The sequence below is a fragment of the Pinus tabuliformis genome, chromosome Q, assembly GCF_031772625.1.
Source record: "Pinus tabuliformis cultivar Carrire ecotype Pingquan chromosome Q, CPIR1, whole genome shotgun sequence".
Taxonomy (NCBI): Eukaryota; Viridiplantae; Streptophyta; class Pinopsida; order Pinales; family Pinaceae; genus Pinus; species Pinus tabuliformis.
Window position 1 is genome coordinate 1340187865 of NC_142296.1, and position 26863 is coordinate 1340214727.

The 26863-nt window shown below is 35.8% G+C and overlaps 1 protein-coding gene and 1 pseudogene across 2 annotated transcripts; both read left to right on the forward strand.

Annotated features, from left to right (window-relative positions):
• Nucleotides 1-1834: 1834 nt before the first annotated feature.
• LOC149224813 (uncharacterized) lies at nucleotides 1835-2678 on the forward strand. The gene is made up of 2 exons (XM_089388288.1): nucleotides 1835-1894; nucleotides 2064-2678. Exons 1-2 carry the CDS (start codon nucleotides 1835-1837, stop codon nucleotides 2676-2678), a joined length of 675 nt encoding a protein of 224 aa, XP_089244414.1.
• Nucleotides 2679-10444: 7766 nt separating this feature from the next.
• Nucleotides 10445-19924, forward strand: LOC149224814 (receptor protein kinase TMK1-like; annotated as a pseudogene). Its single transcript, XR_016249099.1, has 2 exons — nucleotides 10445-12673; nucleotides 18755-19924. The product of XR_016249099.1 is annotated as a receptor protein kinase TMK1-like (transcript).
• The last annotated feature ends 6939 nt before the right edge of the window (nucleotides 19925-26863 follow it).

The window sequence follows — 26863 nt, forward strand, 5'->3', positions numbered from 1 at the left end:
GTTGGCATTTCATCTCCTAGGGTTAAGGTTTCACACTTCTTCTTTATGGTAAAAAGGCCTCTGAGACTCATTGTAACACGGTTCAGAAGGCATGTAGCCGTCGCATCTCTTCTAAGAGATAAACTACCATCGTCCAAGCTAGTTTGTTCTATTCTGCATGTAAACAATTTTCAGTACTTGTTATTAATTAATTAAATTTATGTTCTTTCGTTGTATCTCTAAGTTATGTTTAAATTTGTATTTCATTTTGTTCCTTCATGAATTCAGATCAAATTGATTTGAAAGGACAACTTCCAGGCAAGGCTAAATGGTGCTCTCGAGAGAAGGGGAAGGAAAAATGTCTTGCCCTTATTTAATAAAATCTTTTAGGGACAAAAGGCCTCCCAAAATGGGAGCCATCATCCGAATTGAATCATTATGTATTTTTTCATCCATCTCAAATTCTATTGGAGTGGAAAAATTGAGGAATAAGCTCACAAAACCATTATTATTGGCAATACCGAGTTTGGAAAATTGAGGTCTGAAACCTTCCAGGAGCAATTTGAGGCATCACGGTGAAATTTTTTGGGGGTAAAACTTTTCAACGTAAGTGCCACGCCTTTTTTTGTTATTCTACACATAGATACCTTTCCAACGACAAAAGAATCGCTTGAATCAGAGTTTGTATGCAAAATTTATGCCACTTGAAATTTGACCTTCTTATTTGGAGCACCATAATTCAAGAGTATGTCGCATTAGCGCCCATTTCTCATGGAAAGGGAGCTAGCCACTTAATCATGATGATCATGACTTTTTAAGAGTCCATTTTGTAACTCTAGCTAAGAGTTGAGGGAGTCGAACTTAACCATTAGTACGCTATCAGGTTGTGTTATAACTGAGCCACTGGGAGGAAAAGGGGTTCCATTATATTCGAGTGCATTTTGTTTCATAGATGAGCAAAGTAGCCAAGAGGGAAAGGGAGTGAGCAAATAGAGAGGATTTGTGCGCTATAGAAACCCATAGGCCGCAAGCCTCACTACTTTGTACTTGCATCCCTTTTCCATTCGAAGAAAAAGACTAGAGCAACCTCATCTTCCAAGATATACCTTATGTCACCTTATAGTTTGTGAGTTTTTATTTTGTTGTTCCCTATTTTTTACATAATTATAATTTGCATGCATATACAATAAACAATAATTTACAAATCCAAAAAGATAAGGAGAAATAAAACCTCATAAGATAGATTTTGGATTTTATGTATAATTTTATCAAATTTATTATGATGAACTATCTAATAAAATATCTTTACAAATCACTTAACCAATCTTAAAACCTATAATTCATTGTCTCACTCAATAAAAATGTTGTCCTCTTTTGTATCTCTATGAATTTAATGCTTTGTTCTTTAAATAATAATTATTATTATTCATTATTCCCCTTTTCACTATTAAAAAAAGGAAAAGAAAAATGCTCCCACTTTTTCCCTTTTCCAAAAGTTTATTACTGTTATTTTATATTTGGGTTCAATTCTTTTATTGCGCCAGAGGCACTCTACAACCCAGTATGGGGGTCGATCTCACGTAAACATTGAATGTAAATGTAAACGTAAACATTTAACATTAGGTGAGAACATGTAATGTTTAACATTTAACATTAGTTAGATCTCACGTAAACATGTAAACGTAAACGTGTAACACCCCTAACGTAATAACTATTTACGGGTTGTTTGTAAACTGGAAGTCGTGGTAACTTAACATAAATTATTCAGTGATGAAATAATAATTCTTTTAAAAAAAGGGATCACGAATTAGTTACAAAAACTAATCTTTATTATCCATAAAGCTATCAATTAAGAATGGCAGAGCAGGGCGTGAATGGCGGCTTGGAATGGGAACTGATTCTTGGATTCGGAACGGTTCTTGAACTCGGAACTGATTCTTGGATGGAAAACTGATACCTTTCCTGAGGAATAACGACTCTTTTCTTGGTGGAGGGGGCGACATGTTCGGCACATGACCTGTTCATATGATTTTCCAATCTCGTGTTAAGGGCGGGGCTACAGTTTAGGGCCATGACTTGTTCAGAGGAACTCCAACATTATGTTAAGTTCGGAGTTGGGGAAGTATCGAGAACGAATCCTTGCCTGTATGTCGAGTAATAACATCGACAGCAAATCGCAGGGACAGTTAATCTCTCCTTCAATTGAAAAACCGAGACCTGCTTCTGCTGCTCAGTGCCAATATTTGCAAAGTGAGGACGCAGAGGCCATGGAAACTGAGATGTCTGAGTCCGTATGGACAATGTATTTGGATCAGTATGTAGGTAGTGGGAGCAGTAAGTATAGAACCAGCGATGACGATATTGAGCAGAAGCAGAAGAAAAGTTCGATGTTTACGGAGGATGCAAAGAGATATCGGATTTATGACTGTTGTGCATCAAGCATTACAGGAAGGAAGGAGGAGACTTCGCTGGTCTCCGATGCTTCGTCTGGTCCCCAGAAGCTTCCTCTTCCTGTGCAAGATGTTGAGTATGAGAAAAGGCGGCGAACGACTGGTTCCTATTCGTTAGTTGTTATAAGAAAACCTGATGTTCATGTCAATAAATATCAGGATTTGGAATGCATTGCAACTTGCTCATTGGCGGATGTGGCTCCAAGGAAAAATGAAATGAGAGGTAGCTTCTCTCGGCAGTTTGCCTGAGAATTAGAAACGCAGAGCCATGGAATGGTTCTTCCTCTGCAAAACTGGTAAGTTCTCATGCGCCTTTGACTTTGAAATGAACTGCTGGTACAAGATTTCCAGCCCTTCAATCCCGCGGATGTCTATTATTACTGTCGCAGGCAGCGTTTTGTGTTTGGGAAATCCCATTACAGAGTGCATACTTCAGGTTTGAGTTCTATGCATGTTATATGCATGATTAGCAAAACTATGTGTTCTATACATGTTATATGCACGTTAGCAAAACTATGATTAACCGTTGAAAAATAACTTTGTAAAAGGGATACATGCGCAAGGGTGCAGAACAATGGTTATTTACTTGTGTATGTATACATAAGCATGGTGCTATATGTTTTAAAAAGCGAATACAGACTTGCAATACTAATGAAAGATCTCCTTAGAGGTTGATTAATGTTTGAATAATATTGTAACTAATCTTGTTGCCAAGATTGTTGATGACTGCATTGACAGGAAACGATGGCAGATGGTGTCAAAGGAAAGTGTTGTTTAACATTATGGCAGGAAAAGGATTATTTCTCCATGCGGATAAGTTCGAGTTGCAGGAACATACGTTGTTAGAACAATCATGCCACAAGGATTATTGTATGTGGCGGTATGTAAGTGAAAGATTTACATGGAAATTGTATTAGCTTGTAGCTAGTTATGTGATAGCTTAATGATATCTCATTGTAAAGATTTTAAGACAATGGTTAAGGGATGGAATCCCTTATAAGCCATTGAGTGAGGGGTGAAAACCCTCACGAGCGTTTAATAAGAAGATTAAACGTTCGCTGGTTTTCACCCTACGGGGTTTCCAGGGTATTTCCGTGTTCAATGGCGTGATTGATGTGATTGCCTTACGTGTCCCTTGATGATGATGGTTCTTTATTTGTTGTGGCAAGCATAATGTCTTAGTGCATGATTATTTAATATGGCAAGGATGTCCAGAAATGGATGCAGGGATTCATGAAACAGCTTATGTCAGAACACTACCACATGGATGGTTAATGGTTATGAAAATGGATATATAACTTATTGCCTTTCACTGCAATATACTTGATGTATTAGTGAATGTTATATCTAATGGTTAGTAATGATTTGTGGGTTGTGAGTTGATTAATTACTTGTGGTAATTGTATAAAAATTCTAACTCCCTACTTTTACATGCGAGGTTACCGGGGTATGTGACAAAACTTAACTCTAAATGTAAACTAAACGTAAACATTTAACATGTAATGTTTAATATTTAACATTCTTAATCTAATGCCGGCCCTATTTAGAAATCAATCTAATTATTATGATCTATAAACACAATATAAATTTAAAATATAAAGAGGTTTATGAACACTTAAAAAATAGGTATGGTAAATAAATAAAAATATAAATAAATTGGAGCTATGGTATGGTAAATAAAACCTCGTTTTATACTTACTCCAAAGGTATAGTAAATAAATAAAAATATAAATAAACTAGAGGTATGGTAATAAATAAAACCTCTCTTTTATATTTACTCCATAAACCTCTAATTATTTATGAATACCCAAAAAAGAGGTTTTATTTAGGTGAAGTTTATGGGCCAAATACCATATTTATAAAAGGTGTATGGTAAATTAATAAAAATATAAATAAATGAGAGATATGGTAAATAAATAAAACATTTTTTTTATATTTACTCCAGAATTCACTTTATATTTACCAACACTCAAAAAAGGGGTTTTATTTAGGTGAAACCTATGGGCCAAATTATTATTAATATCATGCAAAAAAAATATTAACCTTAGTATTAATATTAATAAGAATAAAGATAGCACATGGTATTGACCTATGGTATTGAGAACCAATGGTATTGACCCATGGTATTCAAGTGGAATGTAGCCTATTTAAAGGGGAGAATTAAGCAGTATAGATCCATGTTTACTCTGGATCTACTAAGGGCCGAGAGGGATCAAATATCTTGATATGCCAACTAGCATAGAGTGAAAAAGATTTGATCTTCAAATATCTTGATATGCCAACTAGCATAGAGTGAAAAAAGATTTGATCTCTCTCTGCATAGATCCAGAGTAAAGATGGATCTATTAGGTTTACTTAATCGAGTTGTTTTTAGTGCGACTTTTTGGAAGATTTTCCGATCTAATTTCTCTAGGGATTTTAGAGAAATTAGATCGGAAAATCTTCCAAAAAGTCGCACTAAAGACAACTCCTTACTTAATAGCTAATCATTTATTTTCTTATTATTTTATGATTGTCTTCTCACATTTATTTTCTTATTGTTATTTTATGATTGTCTTATCACAATTATTTTCTTATTGTTATTTTATGATTGTTTAAATTTGGACATTTCCTAACTCAAAATTTGTAATTTTATTATTATTATTATTATTTTTATCATCATGACAAGTAGAGTGTACCGATTCCTCACCAATAAAATAAAATTAACACTTTATTCTTATAGTGGAAAGAAAAAGGAAAAAAAATAATAATTAGGTTAACTATAGTTTATGGGATAGTGTTTTGATACCAATTTAAATTTTGATAGTGCCAACTATATTCTATATTCACATTAAATAATATTACATATAAATACATCTAATGTTTTCTTAAGATAAATAAACTAATTTTAGATATACAATCACTTGAAAAAACTGATGGAAAAACAAACATTCACTTTTATTGAAAACACTGATGGACAAATCAGGAGTTGTTGACATTCCCCTTACGATATCCACTCTCATACAGCCTAGAAACTCACTGAACATAGTAGCAATCCAAACCAAGAACCATATCATTTTACCTCCCACCAACTACATTGACTTAACATGAACAAACTTAATTACAACACTAGTATGCGTGCATGAAGGGTGACCCGTCACCTCTATAAATTGTCATGTAGGAGGTAGGTGGTGATACCCTCACTAATTCCAAGGCTCCTCAAGTCCATCATCCCCAAAGGGAATGTTATCTATTTCAAAAATATATGTTATGACTTTTTCTTTTAAATGATTTTGTATTCATATAAGAATATATGAAAACATGAAATTCCAAGGAGGGGAAAAAATATATTAATTTAATAATATATTCTCAATAATATATATGAATTCATATATCTTATATTAATTAATTCAATAATATTAATGAGTTAAAAATATTAATAATGTTAAGAAAATTGATTTAATTATTATTTTATTAAAAGTAATTAATATAATTAATAAATTGTGGTTTTTTAATAAAAAGTTATAATAAGAGATTTGGGCTTTTAATTTAGTGATTTACATATTACTTGATAATATAGTAATAGTCAATTAAATTATCCCTAAAAATATTAATATAATTATAATGTTAGGAAAATTGATTTAATTATTAGTTTATTAAAAGTAATTAATATAATTAATAAATTGTGTTTTTTTTATTATTTAAAAAAATACTCTTGTATTTCACCTTTTTAAAATTTTAATCTTTTATTATTTATAAAAAATATTAATAAATTTATTCATTATCCTATTTTTTATAAATATTTAAATGAAATATTCACTATTTTTCTCATTAATTAGAATATATATTCTCTTAATTTTGGCTTTATATAAAATATTTAAATAAAAATCATATTATTTTTATCTATTATTATTATAATAAAAAGTTGAATATTATTATTTTTCTAATAATAAAATTTTAAACAATTAATAGTAATTAAAAAATTCAAGCGAACTAAATAAACGAAATTAACAATGTTAATGCTATCTACCATGTGTAAAACCTATATATATTTTTTAATATAATTTGGAAACAACCATATTAGATGGAGGATTATGAAAAGCATAGTAAAATTATAACTACCAATTCTAAAATAACATATTAATAAAATAATTCATTTTCTTAAATTGAAGAACACCATTTGCGACTTTTAATTTTTTCTCTTCCTTGGAATACCGCTGATAAAAGACTTAAATCAACCCTTCCAGAAGAAGCCCCCTGTTGATAAAAACTTTTCTTCTGGTGGCGGACCATCGATTAAGCTTCCAAATCTTTCCTTCTCGTGGAGGGCCACTGACGAAGACTTTCTTATAATTTTTGTTATCTTGGAAGACCATCGATAAAAACAAAAGTTTTTTCTACTCGTGACATAAAAGAATCCAGATTTTGCCAAGCTGCCCCTCCTGCTTCCGAAACTGCCGCAACCGCAGCTTCACTCAACGCCTTCACCCTCCGCTTCATTTCTTCCGACTTCATTAAATATCGCACAGCCCTCTCTACCTCCTTTTCAGCGACACCGTTGCTCGTCTTCATCTCCACCGCCACTTTCGCTTCCCTTGCCAGAAGCAGAGCGTTGCCAGGTTGGTCCGATTGCAGCGGCAACGCCATCATCGGAACGCCCGCGACCACGCTCTCCACAGCCGAATTCCATCCGCAGTGGGTAATAAAGCCCCTGTCGCTTCGTGTGCCAAAATCGCCGCCTGCGGTGCCCACCCTGTTTCTATCAGGTACCGCCCCTCCACCCGTTTCTCGGAGCCTTCCGGCAGTAGCTCCGCTTTCCAGTCCTCCACTGACGCAGCCGTCCTTTCGTCGGCGAGTCTCGAGTCCGGCGGCCGCAGTACCCACAGGAAGGGCTGCCCGCTCGCCTCCAGACCCAAAGCTAGTTCTGTTACCTGCCCTGGAGAAATATATGACTGCGCTTGAGAGCACCATCTCGTCCTTATTCAACAAGCTGTTGCAGAAATTTCCCGCCCAATTCTTAAATTTGAAATCCTTGATCCAAAGCCGAGCCTTGAATGCTTTAAATGCAGGTCTTATCTACCACCTGCATCGCTGGTGAGCCAAAGGGAGGCCGGAGATCTTCGGCAGCCGGTCGCCGGAAAGGTTGGATGGATGGTTGCATTACTGAGAGTCGAATGGTTGGATGGATGCCCATGCGAATGTAGAGATGTACTTTAGGCTGACCACCCTGTACTCTTACCGGTATTAAATACCCTATAGCATAGCAAATATTGCTTGCCTTGAGAAACCGTGTGTCAACGTTTTTATGGAATGCAGTAGACTTATATTGTCAGTGTGTCCGCGTTTTTCGGGGCCGGACATCAGTATCCGTTTCTCAGCGTTTTCCCAGATACAGTAAAGTGGATCGAATTTCAAATTTATCCTTCCTGTCGAGCGCAAATTTGTTGACCACCATTTACTTTTCATCATGTGTGCCGTTCTACTTTTTCATGTGTGGACTACCGTTTACTTTTTCATGCGTGGATGTTAATAATTTTTTTTCTCTTTCTTTCTAAAGACTTTTGTGAATGTCCAAATCTTTTTTGTTTTATTATCTGTAATTTTTCCAAAAACGATGGTGACCACGAAAATAATAGTCATTATAGAATAAAATATAATACGTCTAATAAATGAAAAATATGTATCTACATATTTGATATTTTTTTATTTCTAAAAAATAACAAAAATATATATTATAAAGTGAAAAAATATATATTCATAATTAAAAATAGTGAAAGTAAATATTGTTGTAATTAAAATTAGACAAAAAAATAGTTATGTAATATAAGTATTCATTAAAATACGCAAGCAGTAACTATTGGCATTGATTAGATAATTGATTTGGTTCTTAATTATTGCCTAACCCAATTCTTTTATAATACCTTCCAACGATTCACGTATATATATATATAGATATAAAATAACGTAGTCTAATCAATTTTTTTTTTAATTCCAATTAACAGTGAATTTAAGATATATAATATATAAAAATATAATGTTTCACAGATTTACTTTAAAACGATGAAAAAACATCATTTTTAAAAATTATATAAATTTAAGATTATCCTCAGCGTGGCTTGGGTGATGGGTGTATTACCAACAACAAAAACAGGTCTATATAAACGTAAAGGACATACCCTCTTTTGACAATACAAGTGTTGGCGCAATGCGTTAGCCCTTGCTATTTCCTTTCGGATTGAAATCGTCCTTCCTTTCTAATCCAAAGGGAGGGTGAGGTTGTGGAACTCGAACCCGTCCTGGTAGTGAAAAGTGATTATAAATTTTTGGTTTGGCGATCAAGCATTCTAGGTTGGTTTGGGATCAATCTCGGTTTTCATTTTGTTTTAGCCTTCTCTCTATGGGTTTGGGTGGGGATCTTATGGGACAAGTAAGATGGTATTTGAGTTATGTGGATTGGTAGTTAAATTAGGCTTTCCAAGGAGTGGAAACTAGGATGATGAGACAAGGGGGAGAAAAGAGAGACTGATGGAATCCAGACCTAGGAAGTCCATAAAGAACCGAGAGGAACGTCGAGTCTTATTAAATTCATATGAATAGCAGAGAAAAAGTCTGGCAAGAACAAGCACAAGAAGTTCAAAGAACGAGAGAGGGAAGAGTATTTTGCAAGATCTTATGACTAAATTAGGAATATGTAAAATACAAACTCTTTTCATACATTAAAATCACGTTTGATCAAAACTGCAAATATATTCATTGGAGCCATTATTTTAATATTGCATTATATACTTGAAAATTTTGGGACAAAAACATTAAAAAAAAAATAAAAAAAAAATGGAACCACTGAACACATTCCTGTTCTCACACTGTGCGAGTGGTGCAATTTGTTCTCAAAACTGTGATCACTAAAATAGCTAGAATTTGGAACTTGAACTGGAATCTGGAAATTGTGAACATGATTAGTAGGCTGGTAAGTGACAACTCCTAGCTAGGAATTCACTACTCGCCAAACTCAATTAATTCATACTACATGGAAAGTCGAGATGATATTCACACTTAACGCTGAAATTTATTTCAATCATCTTGCAGTGTTAACTATATACTTCTCATCATGGCAACTTTGGACCCTGAGCGTTTCATGGATCAAGTTGTTATAAATACAGGTTTATTGTTGTGGAGTGACAAAACTTTGTATTTTAATATAAATAAAAAAATAAATCTATTTCATATTTATTTCTATTATAAAATTAATTATAAATATAAATTGAATTTTTAGTTTCCAAAATTAAAAAAACAAAATTATTCTCCATTTTCACTTATATATCCTTTTGGTACATCTCAACGCTCATGCAAAACATTGTTTAATGTACCAATCCATATACAAAGTGGTAAGCAAAGCCAACTACTCGAATATGGAACTTTGATTCCTGTTGATGCCTTCTTACAAAATTTATCTGCTATTACATGGTGGTCACTGTAGGCGTACTTATATAAACGGTTTTATATCGTGTAATGTTACATTGGCTGGTTACATTTCCATATGGCATAGACAGCGGCTGGGTGAGGAAGTTAAAGAAAGAGGAAAATTAACGGCGGAAACCCCGCCCCGATGTCATATTGAGTGGTACATATTACATAAAGTTTCACGAAGCTATCCCGTGCTTACTTGCTCTACGCTACTTAGTACTCTATTCATTCATAAATTGGCTTCACTCTGTCTTTTCATCTTCGCAGTAGTTGCTTTGGCAGCCCATGCGTGATGCCTCAGGCGAGGGTAGTGCGGACTACGGAGTGTGTATATATAAAATATATATTAAAAAAAAAATTAAAACTGGTCAATTTTCAATACCAGTCAATATGGCTTTTTTAAAATTAGTGGCCAGTCAACGATGACGTGTAAATTTGGAAACCAATAGTATTTAACGTGTGAAAAAGCAAATCGAGGGCCCTGAATACGATTGCAGTTTGTGTGACTCTTGGTTTTTAACTTGGAGAGATGAACGCGGACTGGCTATGGTGGTGCCTGTGGGTTAGTTTTTGCCTTTCTTGCCCGGTCGATGCCGCCACGGATTTGACGGATGCTCAGGTGATGGCTGAAATGGCGAAGACTGTGAAGGTCGATAGCACCTGGACGGGCAACGATCCGTGCAGCGGGTGGACGGGGGTTTCCTGCTCGGAAACAAAAGTGACGGGGATCAACATTCAGGGGATGAATTTGGAAGGGACACTGCCTGCGGATTTCAACAAGCTGACCGCCCTGACCTCACTTAACGTGAAGGATAATTTGTTGTCAGGGCCGTTGCCAAGTTTCAGTGGATTGTCGAATCTGCAATCGGTGTTTCTTGACAGCAATGCGTTTGATTCCATACCGGCAGATTTCTTCCACGGGCTCACGAGTCTGCAAAGATTTGCGATCAACGATAATAGCCTGTTGGCGCCGTGGTCGATCCCTGACGATCTTGCGAGCGCCGTGGCTCTCATGTCATTCAGTGCCAACAATGCCAGTATTGTCGGCGAGCTACCGGAGTTTTTGGGCGATGGGACAATAGCAGGGTTGCAGACGCTAAAGCTGGCTTACAATAGTCTGAATGGGTCGATCCCGACATCATTCAATGCCTCGTCGAATTTGCAGGTACTGTGGCTGAATAACCAGAAGGGCAATCTACTTGGCGGATCCATTGCGACCGTTGGCGCCATGAGTCAGCTCACGCAGGCCTGGTTAAATGTAAATGCCTTCACTGGACCAGTACCCGACTTCAAGTCGGCGAGTCTGTTCGACTTGCAGCTACGAGACAACATGCTTACTGGACCAGTGCCTGAGTCGCTGCTTTCCTTCACCTCATTGAACATCAGCCTGAGAAACAACGAGCTACAAGGGCCTTACCCAAATTTCAAAACCAAACCCCAGCCCGACACAACTGGCAACAATTTCTGCACGTCCGTTCCTGGGACCCCCTGCGATTCCAGAGTAAATGCCCTGTTGGCCTTCGCGGAGGGCCTCGGGTACCCGTATGCAATCGCCAAAGCCTGGACGGGCAACGATCCGTGTGCCCAGTGGCTCCATGTGACTTGCGTCGGGGGCAATGTAAGCACGCTCAATATCGCAGACCAGCATTTCGTCGGCACCATATCTCCGGCGTTGTCGAGCCTTACGTCGCTCACGCAGATCATACTCAGCGGAAACAACCTCACGGGTTCGATTCCCTCCGACCTTACCCAGCTGCCGAATTTAAAGAAGCTGGATGTAACAAACAATCAGCTGTCGGGTGCCATCCCCAAGTTCGCCTCCAGCGTGTCTGTTCTCACAGGTGGCAATCCACAGATCGGGAAATCCCCTTCACCCGGGGCCTCACCAGGCTCTTCAGGTAACAGCAACGGGACGTCGAGCGGCAGCAATGCCGGCGGTGGCGGAGGTGGAGGCGGCTCAGGGAGCAAAGCCTGGATAGCTGGGGCTGTTATCGGCGTCGTGGCTCTGGTACTCGTTGCGGGCTATGCGTCGTGGAAGCGTCAGAGGTCGACCCGCGTGCAAAGCCCGACAACCGTGGCGACTAATCCTCACCGCCGCGGCGCACCGGCGTCGTCCTACCAGGATCAGTCGAAAATCTCGATCAGACCGTCGATATCTTTTATAATTGCTAACATGAGCAACGGTGGCACGAGCGACGGTCATGTTGTCGAGCCACCCGGCAACATGGTCATATCGATCGAGGTGCTCAGGGAGGCAACCGACAATTTCAGCGACGAGAACATATTGGGGCGAGGCGGATTCGGGGTGGTATACAGAGGGGAGCTGCACGACGGCACCAAAATTGCCGTGAAGCGGATGAAGGCCGCGAAGATGAACAGCATGGGGTTGAAGGCGTTCCAGGCAGAGATCGCCGTGCTTATCAAGGTTCGACACCGGCACCTCGTGAGTTTCCTCGGTTATTGTATCGACGGCGGGGAAAAAGTTGTGGTGTACGAATATATGGCCCACGGTCCGCTGAGCCTGCATCTGTTTGAATGGGCGGATGCCGGGCTGAGGCCACTGGAATGGAAACAAAGGCTTATCGTTGCCCTCGATGTGGCCCGTGGGGTTGAGTAGCTGCATAGCCTTGCACAGACGAGTTTCATTCCCAGAGATCTGAAGACCTCCAATATCCTCCTGGACGACAACATGCGGGCCAAGGTCTCCGATTTCGGATTGGTCAGGCGGGTCCCCGATGGAAAGTGGTCTGTAGAAACCAGGCTCGCCGGCACGTTTGGCTACCTGCCCCCTGAATACGCAGGTAAGCATGCAGTCACTCCAGTTCGTTTAATCAATTAATGCCTTCTTGTCCGAAAAACTTAGTATAATAAAATAATCAATTAGTGGAAAAACTTAATATAATAAAATAATCAATCAGCGTTATTTCCAAGTATTATGAAGAGGAAATTATGTTACACGGAACTATTCACGGGCGTTTCTGGGTTTTGGACCCTCACTTTTGTTGGTATGTTTGATGAACGCAAATCAAATAAAAACCATTTTAAAACATACTCTAAATCTAATCAGACATAATCTTATACCATTTTTATTAAAAATAACAATTATATATAATTTAAAAAATAATATATACATATTATTACTTAAAAATAATATATTTTTTTTAAATATTCATTTTTTTTTATATTTAAAATTTATAAATATTGCGGTTTTGAAATTGTTTATTTAATTTTCCTTTAAATTCTCATCAATTTACTATCATATATATCCTTAAATCAAGTCACAATGAACTTTTTTCATTAACCTTCCAAAATAATTATATCCTTAAATCAAGTCACAATGAACTTTTTTCATTAACCTTCCAAAATAATTTTTTTATATATATATATATATATATATATATATATATATTCCTTTCAAATTTTGAGTAAGTTCATTTTATTAATTTCAATTTCACTATTTCAGATATATATTACAATTTTTCTTTATATAATTAAATAATTGGATTATTTATTTATTTAAAATTTAGTTTGAATTCATATTGGTTTTAATAAAAATCATAGGATGATTTGTTTATAGCTATTGGTTTGTGATCCAGAAAATAAAATCAGTTATATAAATATGTTGTTTTGTGTCATAAGATTGATTTAGAATTTATAACACTATTATACCATATAGAAAAGCTTGATAATTTGATGATGTAAGTTGAGTCATCATTGTTTAACAAGGAAAACTATATCATTTGGAATTTACCCACTGGTGGTATGTAATGGGGCAGAGTTTCACTCCTCTCAGATGCCGCGTTAACTTATTTCTTTATGATTCACTTTTGTGAGATGCCTCTCGTTCTTGGACCATTAACCTGTTTCATTATATCCTTACATCCAAGTTAAATGAACTCGTAACCAAACAAAAACCATTTTAAGACATACAACAAGCCAGAATTTTAAATGGAGTTATTTATAGAATTTAGATATAAATGTGCTTTTTAACATATTTTTGAAAATTTAACAATTATATAAATCAGCCTAAATCCATCTTAACTGCAGATCTACTCTTGGAAAGGTAGAGGAGACAAAACACAATTTCACACACAAAACACATGAGCTGCGGTTCTTCTATTGATCACACAAAAACTTGATGATTACAATGAACTCGATGAAGGGTATTTAAACCTTTTCTACTAGTGACTCCCTCAAATATCTTGACCTACAACCACACACTAAAAGTTGTCTATCACTTAACTCCACTTGACTCAACACTTAGTTAACTGACTCTCTAATTTTAGCCAACTCCTCATGCGGGAGTAATGAACTTATCTTAACACTCCCCTTAATTATGACCGCTAAACTAAAACATCACTCATGAAAACTCAAACATGTTTGTTGGTCTCTATCTTAACTAGACTTACAACACCTAAGTTTCTTCTATGAAACTCAAACAAATCTTTTGCTAATGAATTAGTAAATATATCAGCCAATTGATCACTAGATTTACAAGGCATCAAGTGAACTTCTCCATTGCTCACAAGTTCTCTAATAAAGTGATATCTAGTATTAATATGCTTTCTCTTCTGATGAAACACACTATTCTTGGATAGTGCAATCGTTGAGGTGTTGTCACAATATATTATTGTTGATCCTTGTTGTTTCTGCTTGATTCCATCAAATATTCTTCTTAACCACACTGCCTGACATGCTGCGATGTTGCTGCTACATATTTTGCTTCTGCTGAGAAAAGTGTCACAATGGGCTACTTTTTAGATGGCCATGAAATCACACCTAAACCAAGATGGAACAAAAAACTAGAAGTGCTCTTCCTGTCATCCAAACTTCCTGCAAAATCACTATCTGTGTATCTAATCAAATCCTTCTTTTCTATGCTTGCATACATTATGCCACAATCTCTAGTTCCTGCTATGTATCTAAGTATTATTTTTCCTGCACTCCAATGTGTGTCCTTTGAAGTGTCCATAAATCTGGAAATCAAATTCACTCTTTGCATGATATCCGGTCTTGTAGCTGTGAGATACATCAGACTGCCAACCAATATTTTGAATAGAGCTGGATTGACATCTGATCCTTCATCATCCTTGCTTAACTTTGTACCTATTGCAACTGGTGTAGGGACAGGTTTGCAATTTTCCATCCTGAATCTTTTCAACAAATCTTTGGCATATTTATTTTGACAAATAAAAATTCATTTTTTTCAGATTGCTCAACTTCTATGCCAAGAAAATATTTCATTAGACCAAGATCTATCATTTCAAATTCTTTCATCATGGTTGCTTTAAATTCATCTATCTTAAAATCACTTGTAGAAATCATGTCATCAACATATAAACAAACAATCAAAACCTTTCCATTCTCATTTACCTTTGTGTACAAGGTAAGTTCAATGTTACTTCTACAAAATCCATTCTTGATCATGTAGCTGTCAATTCTGCTATCTCAATCTCTAGGCGTTTGCTTCAGTCCATAGAGTGCTTTCTTCAACCTATAAACTTTCTCTTCGTTACCTTCAACTTCATATCCTGGAGGCCGTTGCACATAAATTTCTTCTTCTAGAATTCCATTCAAGAAGGCTGATTTCACATCCATCTGATATACTTTCCACTTGTTCTGAGTTGTTGTGGCTAGAACTGCTCTTACAATATCCAATATGGCTATCGGAGCAAACGTTTCTCCAAAATCTATTCTCAGTTGTTGCAAGAATCCTTTTGCTATAAGTCTAGCTTTAAATCTGTCAATTTCACCTTTCTCATTCAACTTTGTCTTGTACACCCACTTTACACCAATGAGATTTTTGTCCTTTGGCAAATCAACCAAATCCCATGTATCATTCTTTTCAATAGCTTCAATTTCTTCATCCATGGCTTGCACCCAATTTTCATCTCTGATTGCTTCTTCAAACGAAGAAGGTTGGAATGACAACAATGCAAAATTTGAACTAACATCCAAATCATCATAAATATCTTTCAAACTTCTCATCTTTCTCTTACCATTGTTTGATTCATCACCTGATTGATTGTTGGGAGAATCTCGATCTGTTGATCTGCTTGAAGATCCATGCTGCTCTGAAAATCTTGGAGTCCTTGTTGGTGTGTCTTTGTTTGGTGTCTTCACCTATGATTCTTGCTGATCCTTTTCTGCTACATCATCGTCTTCCATCAGTGGCACTTTTGCATGTTTTGTCTACAGTTCCATTCCATGACTCTTGCTCTTTGAACACAACATCTCTGCTAATTATGGTATTCTTTATGACAGGGTTATACAATTTGTAAGCTTTTCACTGCTCACTATAACTAGTAAATATACATTTTTCACTTTTATCATCCAATTTGCTTGTTCGCTCCTTAGGCACATGTGCATAAGCTACACATCCAAACACTCTGAGATGAGATACGCTGCAAGATATACCTGACCATGCTTGTTCTGGTACTCTGTTCATCACACTCTTTGTAGGAGATCTGTTGATCACATAAATAACACATGCAACTGCTTCTGCCCAATACTCATTAGACAAGTTTCTTCCTTTCAACATGCTTCTTGCCATATTCATAATGGTTCTGTTCTTTCTCTCTGCTACACCATTATGTTGCGGTGTGTATCTGGTTGTAAACTATCTTCTGATTCCATGTTGTTTGCAGTAATCATGGAATGTTTTTGAATCATATTCTCCACCATGATCTGACCTCAATACCTTGATCTATCGATCACTTTGGTTCTCTGCTAAGGCTTTGAATTCTTTAAACCTTGCAAAAGTTTCAGACTTCTACTTTAAGAAGTAAACCCAAGTCTTTCTACTATAGTCATTAATGAAAGTGAGGAAGTAACTACTTCCACCAATTGACTGTGTTCTTATAGGTCAACACAATTCTATATGCACTAGCTCAAGAGGTTGCTTTGCTTGGTATGCAACTCCCTTTGGAAAACTTTCACAGTGTTGCTTTCCCAAGATGCAACACTCACAAGTATTAGCAGGTTCTTTGATGAGAGGTAATCCTCTGACCATCTGTTTCTGCTACAACAATCTTAAACCAGAAAAGTGCAAGTGTCCAAATCGAAAGTGCCACAACCAATAATCATTAGAATGTGCAACTGTAAAATAACTGACCTGATCACTGTAATTCATAATTAGAGGAAAGAGTCTGTTCCTTGTCATTTGCACCTAGCAAACTACAACTTCGTTTTCAACCCGAAAATAAGTTAAATTGAATTCATTACTCTATTGAGTTGAATGAATGGTGGGGAGCAGAGAGAGTTGCCACTACCTTCTTCAGCCACTTTAATATAACTCGAATGTTTCGTAAGTTAACGTGGATAAGTGGCAATTGCAAATTAAGAAAGTCAATTTTTAAATGAATTAACTTTCATGTTTTGCAATTGCAACCTTTCACTCAAGAGACATAACCAAAATGTTTTTGTATATTAAACCGTAGTTCCACCCATCAATGATTACTTGCAACACTTTCCTCCTCTCCTTTTTTGAATCTTCCCCGTGGTCCTTAATATTTTGATTTGTTCTAAACGGTGATATTGCAAAACGAAAATTTATTATTTACCTTCTAATAGCAGGGTTCATGTTATAACACTATTACCCCGTAAAATTATTATTCAATTCCAATCTTAATTTATTATTCAATTCCAATCTTAATTTAAATAAATAAATAAAAATAATCACGAATCATATTAATTTGTATTTGTGAAATGTTAATTTATTATATTTGTTATTAATGTAGTAGTAAGTGTTAGTTGTTGATATTTAATTATTGGGATTGGGTGAACATTTGTAAATAATGTAAATAATAAATAATGGAGAATAAGAAAATGAAGAGACATTGGATGGTGAAACTCAAGAGTCTCTCTTTGATTGTATATAACCATGAGCAACTTTAATGAAAAAATGCAATTCATTTGGAAAAATTACCTTTTGACCCAACAATTGTAAACTTGTATAAATGATGAATCATAATTATATACATAACGTTATAATGTGTTCCTTGTCCTTTTGTCACCGGACTTAGATTAATACATTAATCATCACTTATATCTATGTCAAAAAATGAAATATTTACACTACTAACTCCCTAAACTTTTTAGCCCTCCAATTTCTAGTTTAATTTCTATTTCTATTCCATTTTCATTTCGAATATTATCATAATAGTATAAATTGACTTATTTATTAGTCATGTTAACCCTATATATATATAATACTAGCATCTCTCGAAATTTAATACTTATTGTAAAAGAAGAGGAAAAAAAGGACCAAATTTAATATCAATGTGTGTTAAAGGGGCGTTCCATCCAGCAGATTTAAGAGTATTTTATGTTAAGCGGATATAATTCAAAATAATTAGAGAATTTGATGCATAGTCACTAAAACGTTGTAACAAATTAATAAACAAAGGGGATTTGGTCTTATAATTAGCTAATGTAGCTTGAAGAATTTGAATCCATTCGATCAATGGCCTCAAGTCAAATTTTGTCTGGTATTGTAATCCCCTACCACGGATCCATCTTAGCACGGGACAATCTCTTTCCATACTAAATCCGTTATAGAATCAGCTTTCCCTGTGGTCTGTTGTAAGTGACACTCACAACCGAGGGAAAGTTCTCGGTCAGGCCACGGTGGCCAGCAGATTCAGCTACCCATTTTACTAATCAACTTGTTCTTAATTTTCAGTTCAATTCTTTCATGACAAATCGGCTTTTTGCTATTTCCTTCCGCCTAACACCATGGTTAAAATTTAGTGTAGTGGCGTGGCATCATGCCATTTATCCACCGAGATTCATAGATTTTTTCCATCCATTCTTTAAGTTTCTTTCAAAATATCTTATTCAAACTAATGAATAACAGTTCTGCCATTGTTGTTTTGGTGCAGGGACGGGCCGGGTGACAACCAAGGTGGATGTGTTCAGCTTTGGTGCGGTGCTGATGGAGCTGATAACCGGACGCAAGGCTCTGGATGAAACCCAACCAGAGGAGAGCATGCACTTGATCACATGGTTTCGGCGTGTGCTCAAGAGCCGTGAGGGTTTCCGCAATGCTGTTGACCCGGTCCTTGACATGACTGACGATACTTTCCAAAACATCTGCACAGTGGCGGAGTTGTCTGGGCACTGCACCTCCGAGAAGCCCTCGCAGCGCCCTGACATGGGCTACGTCGTCAATGTGCTCTCTCCACTCGTTGAGCAGTGGAAGCCTGCCGACATGGATGCCCAGGACTGCTGCGGCACTGACCTTGGTGTGTCCTCTCCCTGGTGCTCAAGCGATGACATGCCGTTGGAGGAGGAGCTCCATCCCTCATAGACAAGGAATACTCAGTCAGGAGCTTGAACAATACTCAGACAAACATTCCCAAAAAGCCTCTGAGATTTGGAGACTCCTTTGAATCAGCTTATTGCCAATAATCAATCACCCACAAAAATCAGAAAACAGAATTGGGGGAACACACTTGCAGAGCTTTCAACATTCAAGTCTCAGAGGAGGTTTCAGCTTTTTTGTTTTTAAAGTACAATTCCCGGATGGCAAACGATCTTGATATCTGTGTTCCCTGCTCATCCTTTTGCGTTGCTTCAGAAGAGAAAACATTGCAGGCTTTCTGGTTTGGATTGGATCAGCCATTTTTGTTTGGATAGACTACTGGTGGTCCTTGATCATCTAGCCTTATCACTCAAGGCATGGATTTTAAATTGGCCTGGAGAGTAGATTTGTTTTTACCTTTTTTAAATCCGTTGAATGACTGTACAGAGATTCTTTTGGCTTCTTTCTTTCAGACTATCAGCAGTATTATCAACACATATGTTTTTCAAGCTACCATTTTAGTACATTGGAGTATGGTTATGGGGATACAAGGTTTTCAATTATGTTAGAATAAGGATAGAAGGTTCTCTGTGCATCTTATCATGGATTTATGAAAGGAACTGTTTGTGTTCTGATCCCCAGTTTTTGTGATGTAATTAGTGGCTAGAGCCACCCTCATTTTCAACTGTGATGTAAAGACCAGGACAAGACATTTGCAACTACATATAAATATAATTCATGTCTATAGAACTGCAATTCACAATGTAATATGCATTATAGAACACTGCAATTCACAATGTAATATGCATTAGACAATTTACAGTGTTAATGGAAAATTATCGTTCTGCTTGCTGTAAAGGACCATTATTATAGAAATTATATAGTAGATTAGGTATGCCATTTGAAAATCTACAGTTAGCAGTGGATACCACAGAATTTAGTAATTGAAAATTGTTCGTAGCGTAATTGAAAATTGTTCGTAGCATTGATGGATTTTGTAAGGTATTCTTTTAATTATTTGGGAAAGATATTTGGTATATAGCATAAATGAATAAATTAATGGTCAGTTTTAGAAAAAAAACCTATAGTTTTTATTATTGATTTTATTTTTTAATTTATTATTATGGTGAAATAGTAAACTAGTGCAACCATATAAATTAAATGGTTAGTAAATGTTAATAGATATCAATACATGACAAGTATAAAAATACTTACCTACCATATTATCCAAAAAAAAATCATAAAAATTAACTAAATTATAACTTTATTTTAAACTTTATTATTATTATTAAATGAATTAATAAATGAGTTAAACAATATTCTTAATTATGGATATTCACCCCACTTTACGAATCTATTTTACAATGGAAATTCAATAACTATTCTTATCTTGTTAATAACTTTTGTTGCAATATCATGGGCCAATACCATGGCTTATCAATACACATGGTCAATATGACACATGTTGATATGACATTTTTTTGAATTAATTAATTTGAGATAAATGAATTAAAAGAGCATAACTAACTTGGAGAAAAATTTTACCCATGGGCCTAGAGCATATGGTGTAAATCCATCGACCTCCAGAGTGGGAATCCCTCTCCGCTCTATTGTCTCCACGTCTATAAAATTGTGGGAAGCCCCACTTTCGATCAATATTGTCACCTTGTCCTCTGCTATAACCCCTCTAACTTTGAAGGTATGACATCTAGGAAATCTTGACATAGATGCAATAATAGGAGCTTTGCCCTCTGCATGTGAAGACTCACCCCAGCTGCCTGGTGCATTTGTCCTTGTACTGGTCCCTGCACTTGTCCTTTTACTGGCTCCTCACCCCCATCATCAATGTCACTCTCCAATTATACTACAATTTAATGAGCCTTTCCCACTTTGACTTTGCCAACACACTTGTGCCCTGGTGCCCATGGCTCTTGACAGCTGGAACAAAGTTTTTTTTTTCCTTTGCTCTTTTCAGGTCTCCTCATCCAACCTCAGTTTCTTGGTCCACTCCTTCGGAAAGGGCTTGATCTCTTTACCCTTATGAGGGAAAGAACGTTTAGGAGTGAATTTATTTTTGGAAGCGACATCCTGTAAGTCCCTAGTTTTGTTGATTGTCGTACGAAGAGTGGTGGGTTCAAAACTCTTGACCCATCCACGTAGAAGTCCCACCAACCCCTCTACAAATAACATCACCAATCTAGTCTCTAAAATATCTGTGACCATGACTTCTGGCTTCTAAAACTCTGCAATGTAAGCCTCCATACTACCTGTTTACTTGAGTTGTGCCAACACTCTAAAATGAATCTCCAGATCCTTCCTGTCAAAGTGGTCAATAAGTCTTTGAGTGAACTTTTGTGTATGAGGTGATGCTGCTATGCCCTAACGTCACCAACCCATGGTACCACCACTCATGGGCCTCGCTATCCAAGTGTAGAGTGGCTAACTTAATAGCCTCCTCTTAGGTCATCTGATGTAATTGGAAATATGTGTCTAGTTTTTGAACCCATGATTGAGCTGAACACTTGGTTGATCCATCAAAGTAGGGGATTGTCACCTTCCCCAAAGTTTTTTGTAGCTCTTGATTATGCTTTGAAACATTTTGAAATGGTTTGGGTCTGCTCTTCAGCTTAAGGTGGCATAAATCAGTAAATCTCATGGCAGATTGAAATTCCCCTCCCAATGCCTTCTACTCCTCCATGTACTCTACATAGGGAATTCCATGACTAGACTCCTTAGGTATGTCCTAAGGTATCTCATGTATAATGTGAGGCATAGTGGGTTTGGGCATTTTACTAGCAGTGTGTGATGAGTTTTGTACATGAGTATGGGTTTGGCTACCCTAAGCACTGTTGGACCCTTTCCCATTCAATGGTTCCTTCCTAGCGGAAGTCCTTGTGTTTGTCATGCCTCTCATTAAGTGCACCGTATCTTTTTAGTCCTTGGCCAAGTCATTTATAGCACTAAGTAAGCTGTTAAGGCCTATTCTTCCTTATCTCCCATATCTAGCCCTTCAATTTCAGGTGTTTCCTCTATCTCCTTCCCCTTTTATTGTGTCTCTTCACTCTCCATATCAGGGATGTCTTCTTCTATAAGGGGAGTTTGTTCTCTATAGGTATGTGTACTTCTATATGTAATCCTTGTATAGGGGTTTTCTTCTGTCATATAACCACTGTCAGTTTGCAAGCAAACCCTTGAGGTCTATCTTTTTTTTTCAACAACCCACAATTGAACCATGACTAAGGCTCTAATACCATTTTAAGAATCCTGCTTGGAAACTCTGATGTTTTTAATTAAATTTCTGAGTTTGTGATTAAAGTTTCAATGAAGGTTTTCTTCAAACAATTCAAAGGTATTCTTTTGTGAGTATTTGTTAGCCTGCGTTTGCAAATAGAAACTAGAGATGGTTGTCCTCACTGTTAGTTTGACAACTGAGGTATGATAGGTTTTCCCATTGTAAAGAAAAAACTATCTCCAATAATATCTCCACAATATCTCTCATGATCTCTCCATAATATCTTTGTGATTCTCTCAACAAATATTCATCCCTACTTTCTCTCATATCTCATTCCTATCTCTAGACTTCTAGAATTAGTCTACGTTATCACATTTTCATCTATTCACTAAACATTACAAAAAAAATTGATTTCCATTTTATGAGAAATATTCATTAAACTAGTCTTTTCTCCCTCCTTTCCTTTATTGTCCTTTCTCTTCAGCTTTGGTTTTCTCTGATTTTTGGTCTTCTTCATTCTCAATATTTTTTTCTTCATCTTGTACATGCAAACATAAATATCAATTCAATTACATAAAAAAGAATCACCATCCACCAAAATACATAAGCTGCCAACCACTATATCCATTGGTTCTCTTGGAAACTCCTCGTTCATCAACAATTCTTCCATTTCAACTCTACATATACTTGTTACTCACTCTACACCACCATCATCATTATTATCATCCTCATTCTCTTGGGTTCCTCACCCACCTGTAACTATGTTATCAATGCTTCCACATCACTTTAACTTCACAAGGTAAAATTTACGTTAAGTTCTTTACTTTTTGTTTTTATCTTACAATCTTTTAATTTACTTTTTGTTTTATCTTACAATATTTTGATTTTGTTATTGTTTTGTTTTTGTCTTATAATCTTTTGAAGACTACATAATTTATAAAATCTCTATTCTTATAATTAAATTGAGATAGATTTCCTTTTATTAAAATAAAATTTGAAAAAAAAAAAGCTTAATCCTAATTTAATAAAAAATATAATCAATATTTAATTTTAAATTTTAATAAATAATTAAATTTTTAAATTTCCCAAATCATTTTGATTATCTCTTAAAGAGATTGAAAATCTAAACTCTATTATATTATCATGGTAGTGTGATGTTTAGCCTTGATGAGAGTCCATGATACTATTATCTCTTAAAATTTGCAAACTTAATTAGCTTTTGTAAGTAATGGAAATAGTTCGACGACTTCTTCAGGAAACTTCATAAGATATAAGCTTATAAGCTTTTGGTATTAGAGTTGTTTTTAATTTCTCATATCAATATCAAAGTTCAAATGGAAAGATTATTAACATAGATGAAGGAATAGGATGATTTAAAATGAGAATATGCCTTTGCAATTATACAAAGGTATATAATTTAAATTTAAATTATTGAAGATTATAGTATTAATAATTTACAAAAAATTTAGATATTTTTTTTGTTAAAACTTACACAAAGATTGTTTGAAATTTGAAATAAAAATATGTATATAATCATAATTTTAGAAATTTTATAGGGTATTAAATTTGTTTATATATTTAAAAATGCAATTTAAATAATAATAAAAATGCAATTTCACTATAAATTATATAATCAAATTATGGAAAAAAACTCAAAATCTCAAGAAAATCTTGAAATTTTTGTGCAAATTGTATTAGATGATTTTTTAGTAAAACGATATTCACTTTTATCTTGTAATATTTTTCTTTAATATCTTTTTTTAAGGGGAAATTTAATTTCTTATTCTTTGAACTTTTCATTTAGATTCTCTTGTTTAAAAAATAAAAATAAAATCTAATTATATACATTTTTTTAATATACTCAAAATAAATTTATCTCAAAATGTATTACCACAAAATCAAAATTTTACATCAAGAATATATAAGTCTTCTAATCTCTTGTTAGGAAGACTGGACCATACTTAAAATTGGGCCCTATAGAGGGCCATAAGTAACCAACAATATCTAACATAACTAGATTTAAACATAAAAACATCAAAATGTTGCTTTATCCTATCATGTCCATGACTAATAGAAAGAGGAATTACATACTAAGCATAATCAAACATCACAAACATAGGTAACGAGATTCAAGTCTGATTCATCTACAAGAATAGGATTTGTTGGTGTTACTAGGGTCTTGGGGTTGCTCGTGGAATCCCAATATGTCTTTCTATCCATGCTAGACTCTGGTCCATTACTTCCAACCTACAATCATAATGCCTGAGATGGCCATGCATGTGATCCAACATTTGTAGCAGATCCCTCCTTGCTTCTCGATTATCCAAGAGTGCTCGACCTAGAAGGAATTTCATTTGCCAATAAAGGTTTATTGTCTGCATGTACTCATTCCCTCTACGCCTTATTTTCATTGTATATGGAATCTAGCTTTCCCACCAAGCCCTCACTTCTCCATAAGAAAGAGAGGTTCTCTAAGAGGATGCCTCCCTTTCCCATCTCGACAGTTCCTCCCGAACATGCTCTAGCATCTGTTCATGGTATATGGCTGCAAACCTAGTAGCATTGTTCTAAAGCTAAGAATTACCACGGTGGGATCTTTCTTTGTAATAGGTTGAGCCTCTCCTCGATCTGCTTCTCTCCTGTGGCATAGTAAGAAATCCTTCAATACTATGGTATGGAAAATGTCTACTATACTTCCCCTTATATGGTTTATCTTGCCACAATAAAGGAAATTTCCTACCCATCCAACCAAAGGATAACCACCAAGAGGAAAAGTTGGTTATAACCCTAACCAACATAGAAGGATTTTTCCTCTACGCTAGCGCAAAAAATATTCCTTGACTACTAGCAATATTCTCCCCTTCCTATATATTCTTCTCCCCACCTCAGAGACCAGGATTTTTGCTACTTTCCCCCTCCTAATACCGAAACCTAGTGATATTTTCTCCTCCTCAAAACTCACCTCCGCCCTCTTAATCCAGGATTTTCTATGCCTTTAGTTACGAAAAACAGTGCTATAAAAGCTCCAATATCCACCCAGAAAACCAACAACAAAGTTTACAATTTTTTTTCTTTTAATTATTAGTAACCCAACAACCAAAGATTTAGGACTACACCAAGCAAGTCTACGGGTACTGAAAACGAACACAACCTCGATAACTAGCTAGAGAAATGACCGAGAAATACTTATAAAGTCTTTGATGTTGTAGCAAACCTTTGTTACAGACCACCCTGACCACGAACCTAGAGCAACCTTTCCCTCCCATAAAGCTCTATTGTTGATGAACTTCCACAATTTATCCCACATGCCCAATGCAGCCATTCCTATTTGAAATGAGATATTATTTAAATTACTAAGCTTCCTCCTCGCTCTAAAGCATGTTGACAGATTCACAGTGTTTACCAAGCATATAGACTTTGGCCAGTCTCAAAAGCCCTTCCAACCTTACTCTAGGCTGCAAAGCATGTGAACCACTGATATATTGATGTTTAGACTGTAATCGACACCATTCCCAATAAAGAATGTTTGTCAGCAATAAATTGATGAACCATACATTTGTGCTATCCTCCATACCTTGCATAAGTCAACTTATTTGTTTCCACCTTGAATGTCCCTCATTGCTTTCGTCCTTTCGATCCATAGTAATTTCCATCCTCCTCTGCGTCATTAGTTTCAAGTCTAGGAAACATTTCAACATTTGTTCCTGATAGCTGCAGGGGCATGTTGCCACGTCCCCTTGCTCATTGGCTAGGTGGGGCGGTGGCAACCCACCCCCCTCTTGTTTACTTCTATTTCAGGTCTAGGCAATATTTCAACATTTGTTCCCAACAACTACAAGGGCACGTTGCCATGTCCCCTTGCCCATTGGCTAGGTGGGGCGATAGCAACCCACCCCTATGGGCGATGACAACCAACCCCCCTCTTGTTTACTTCTATCACCCGGATTTAGGGATTCTAAAATCTAAGAATTAATAGAATATTGTATGAAGGTTAAAAAGTTGTGTGTGTGTTAATAAAATAAAAAATAAGAATATTTTGTATATATGTAGTCTAACTAATAGAGGAAATGGTCCTTTTTGCCATTATTAATTCTTAGACTTTAGAATTAACTTTTTTAATTTAACTTTCACAAAATATTCTAAAATATTTTTACTACTTGTCATAAATTAAAGGCTAAGATTTATTTTAGAAGTAGTTATACTATTTATGTTATTTTAATTTAATTGATTAATTAAAATATGTTTTTATGAACATGAGTTATTTTTTTTGGATACTTGGTATTAGTGAGTTATATATTGGCCAGTAATATTATAACAAACCTATTTACAAGTTAAAAATCTCCATAGATACGAATTTCCATAATTAAAATAACTGTTATATGTTTTTTCTAAACTAATAATAATAATAATAATTTTTAAATTTTAGCAATATGAGATGTATCATAAAATAAGTTT

Excerpts from the sequence above, each read along its gene's own strand:
- LOC149224813 (XM_089388288.1), top strand. The coding sequence starts at position 1,835 with ATGGCAGAGCAGGGCGTGAATGGCGGCTTGGAATGGGAACTGATTCTT. Across the intron at positions 1,895-2,063 it reads TGATTCTTGGATTCGGAACG|AGGAACTCCAACATTATGTT; the intron begins GTTCTTGAACTC and ends TGACTTGTTCAG.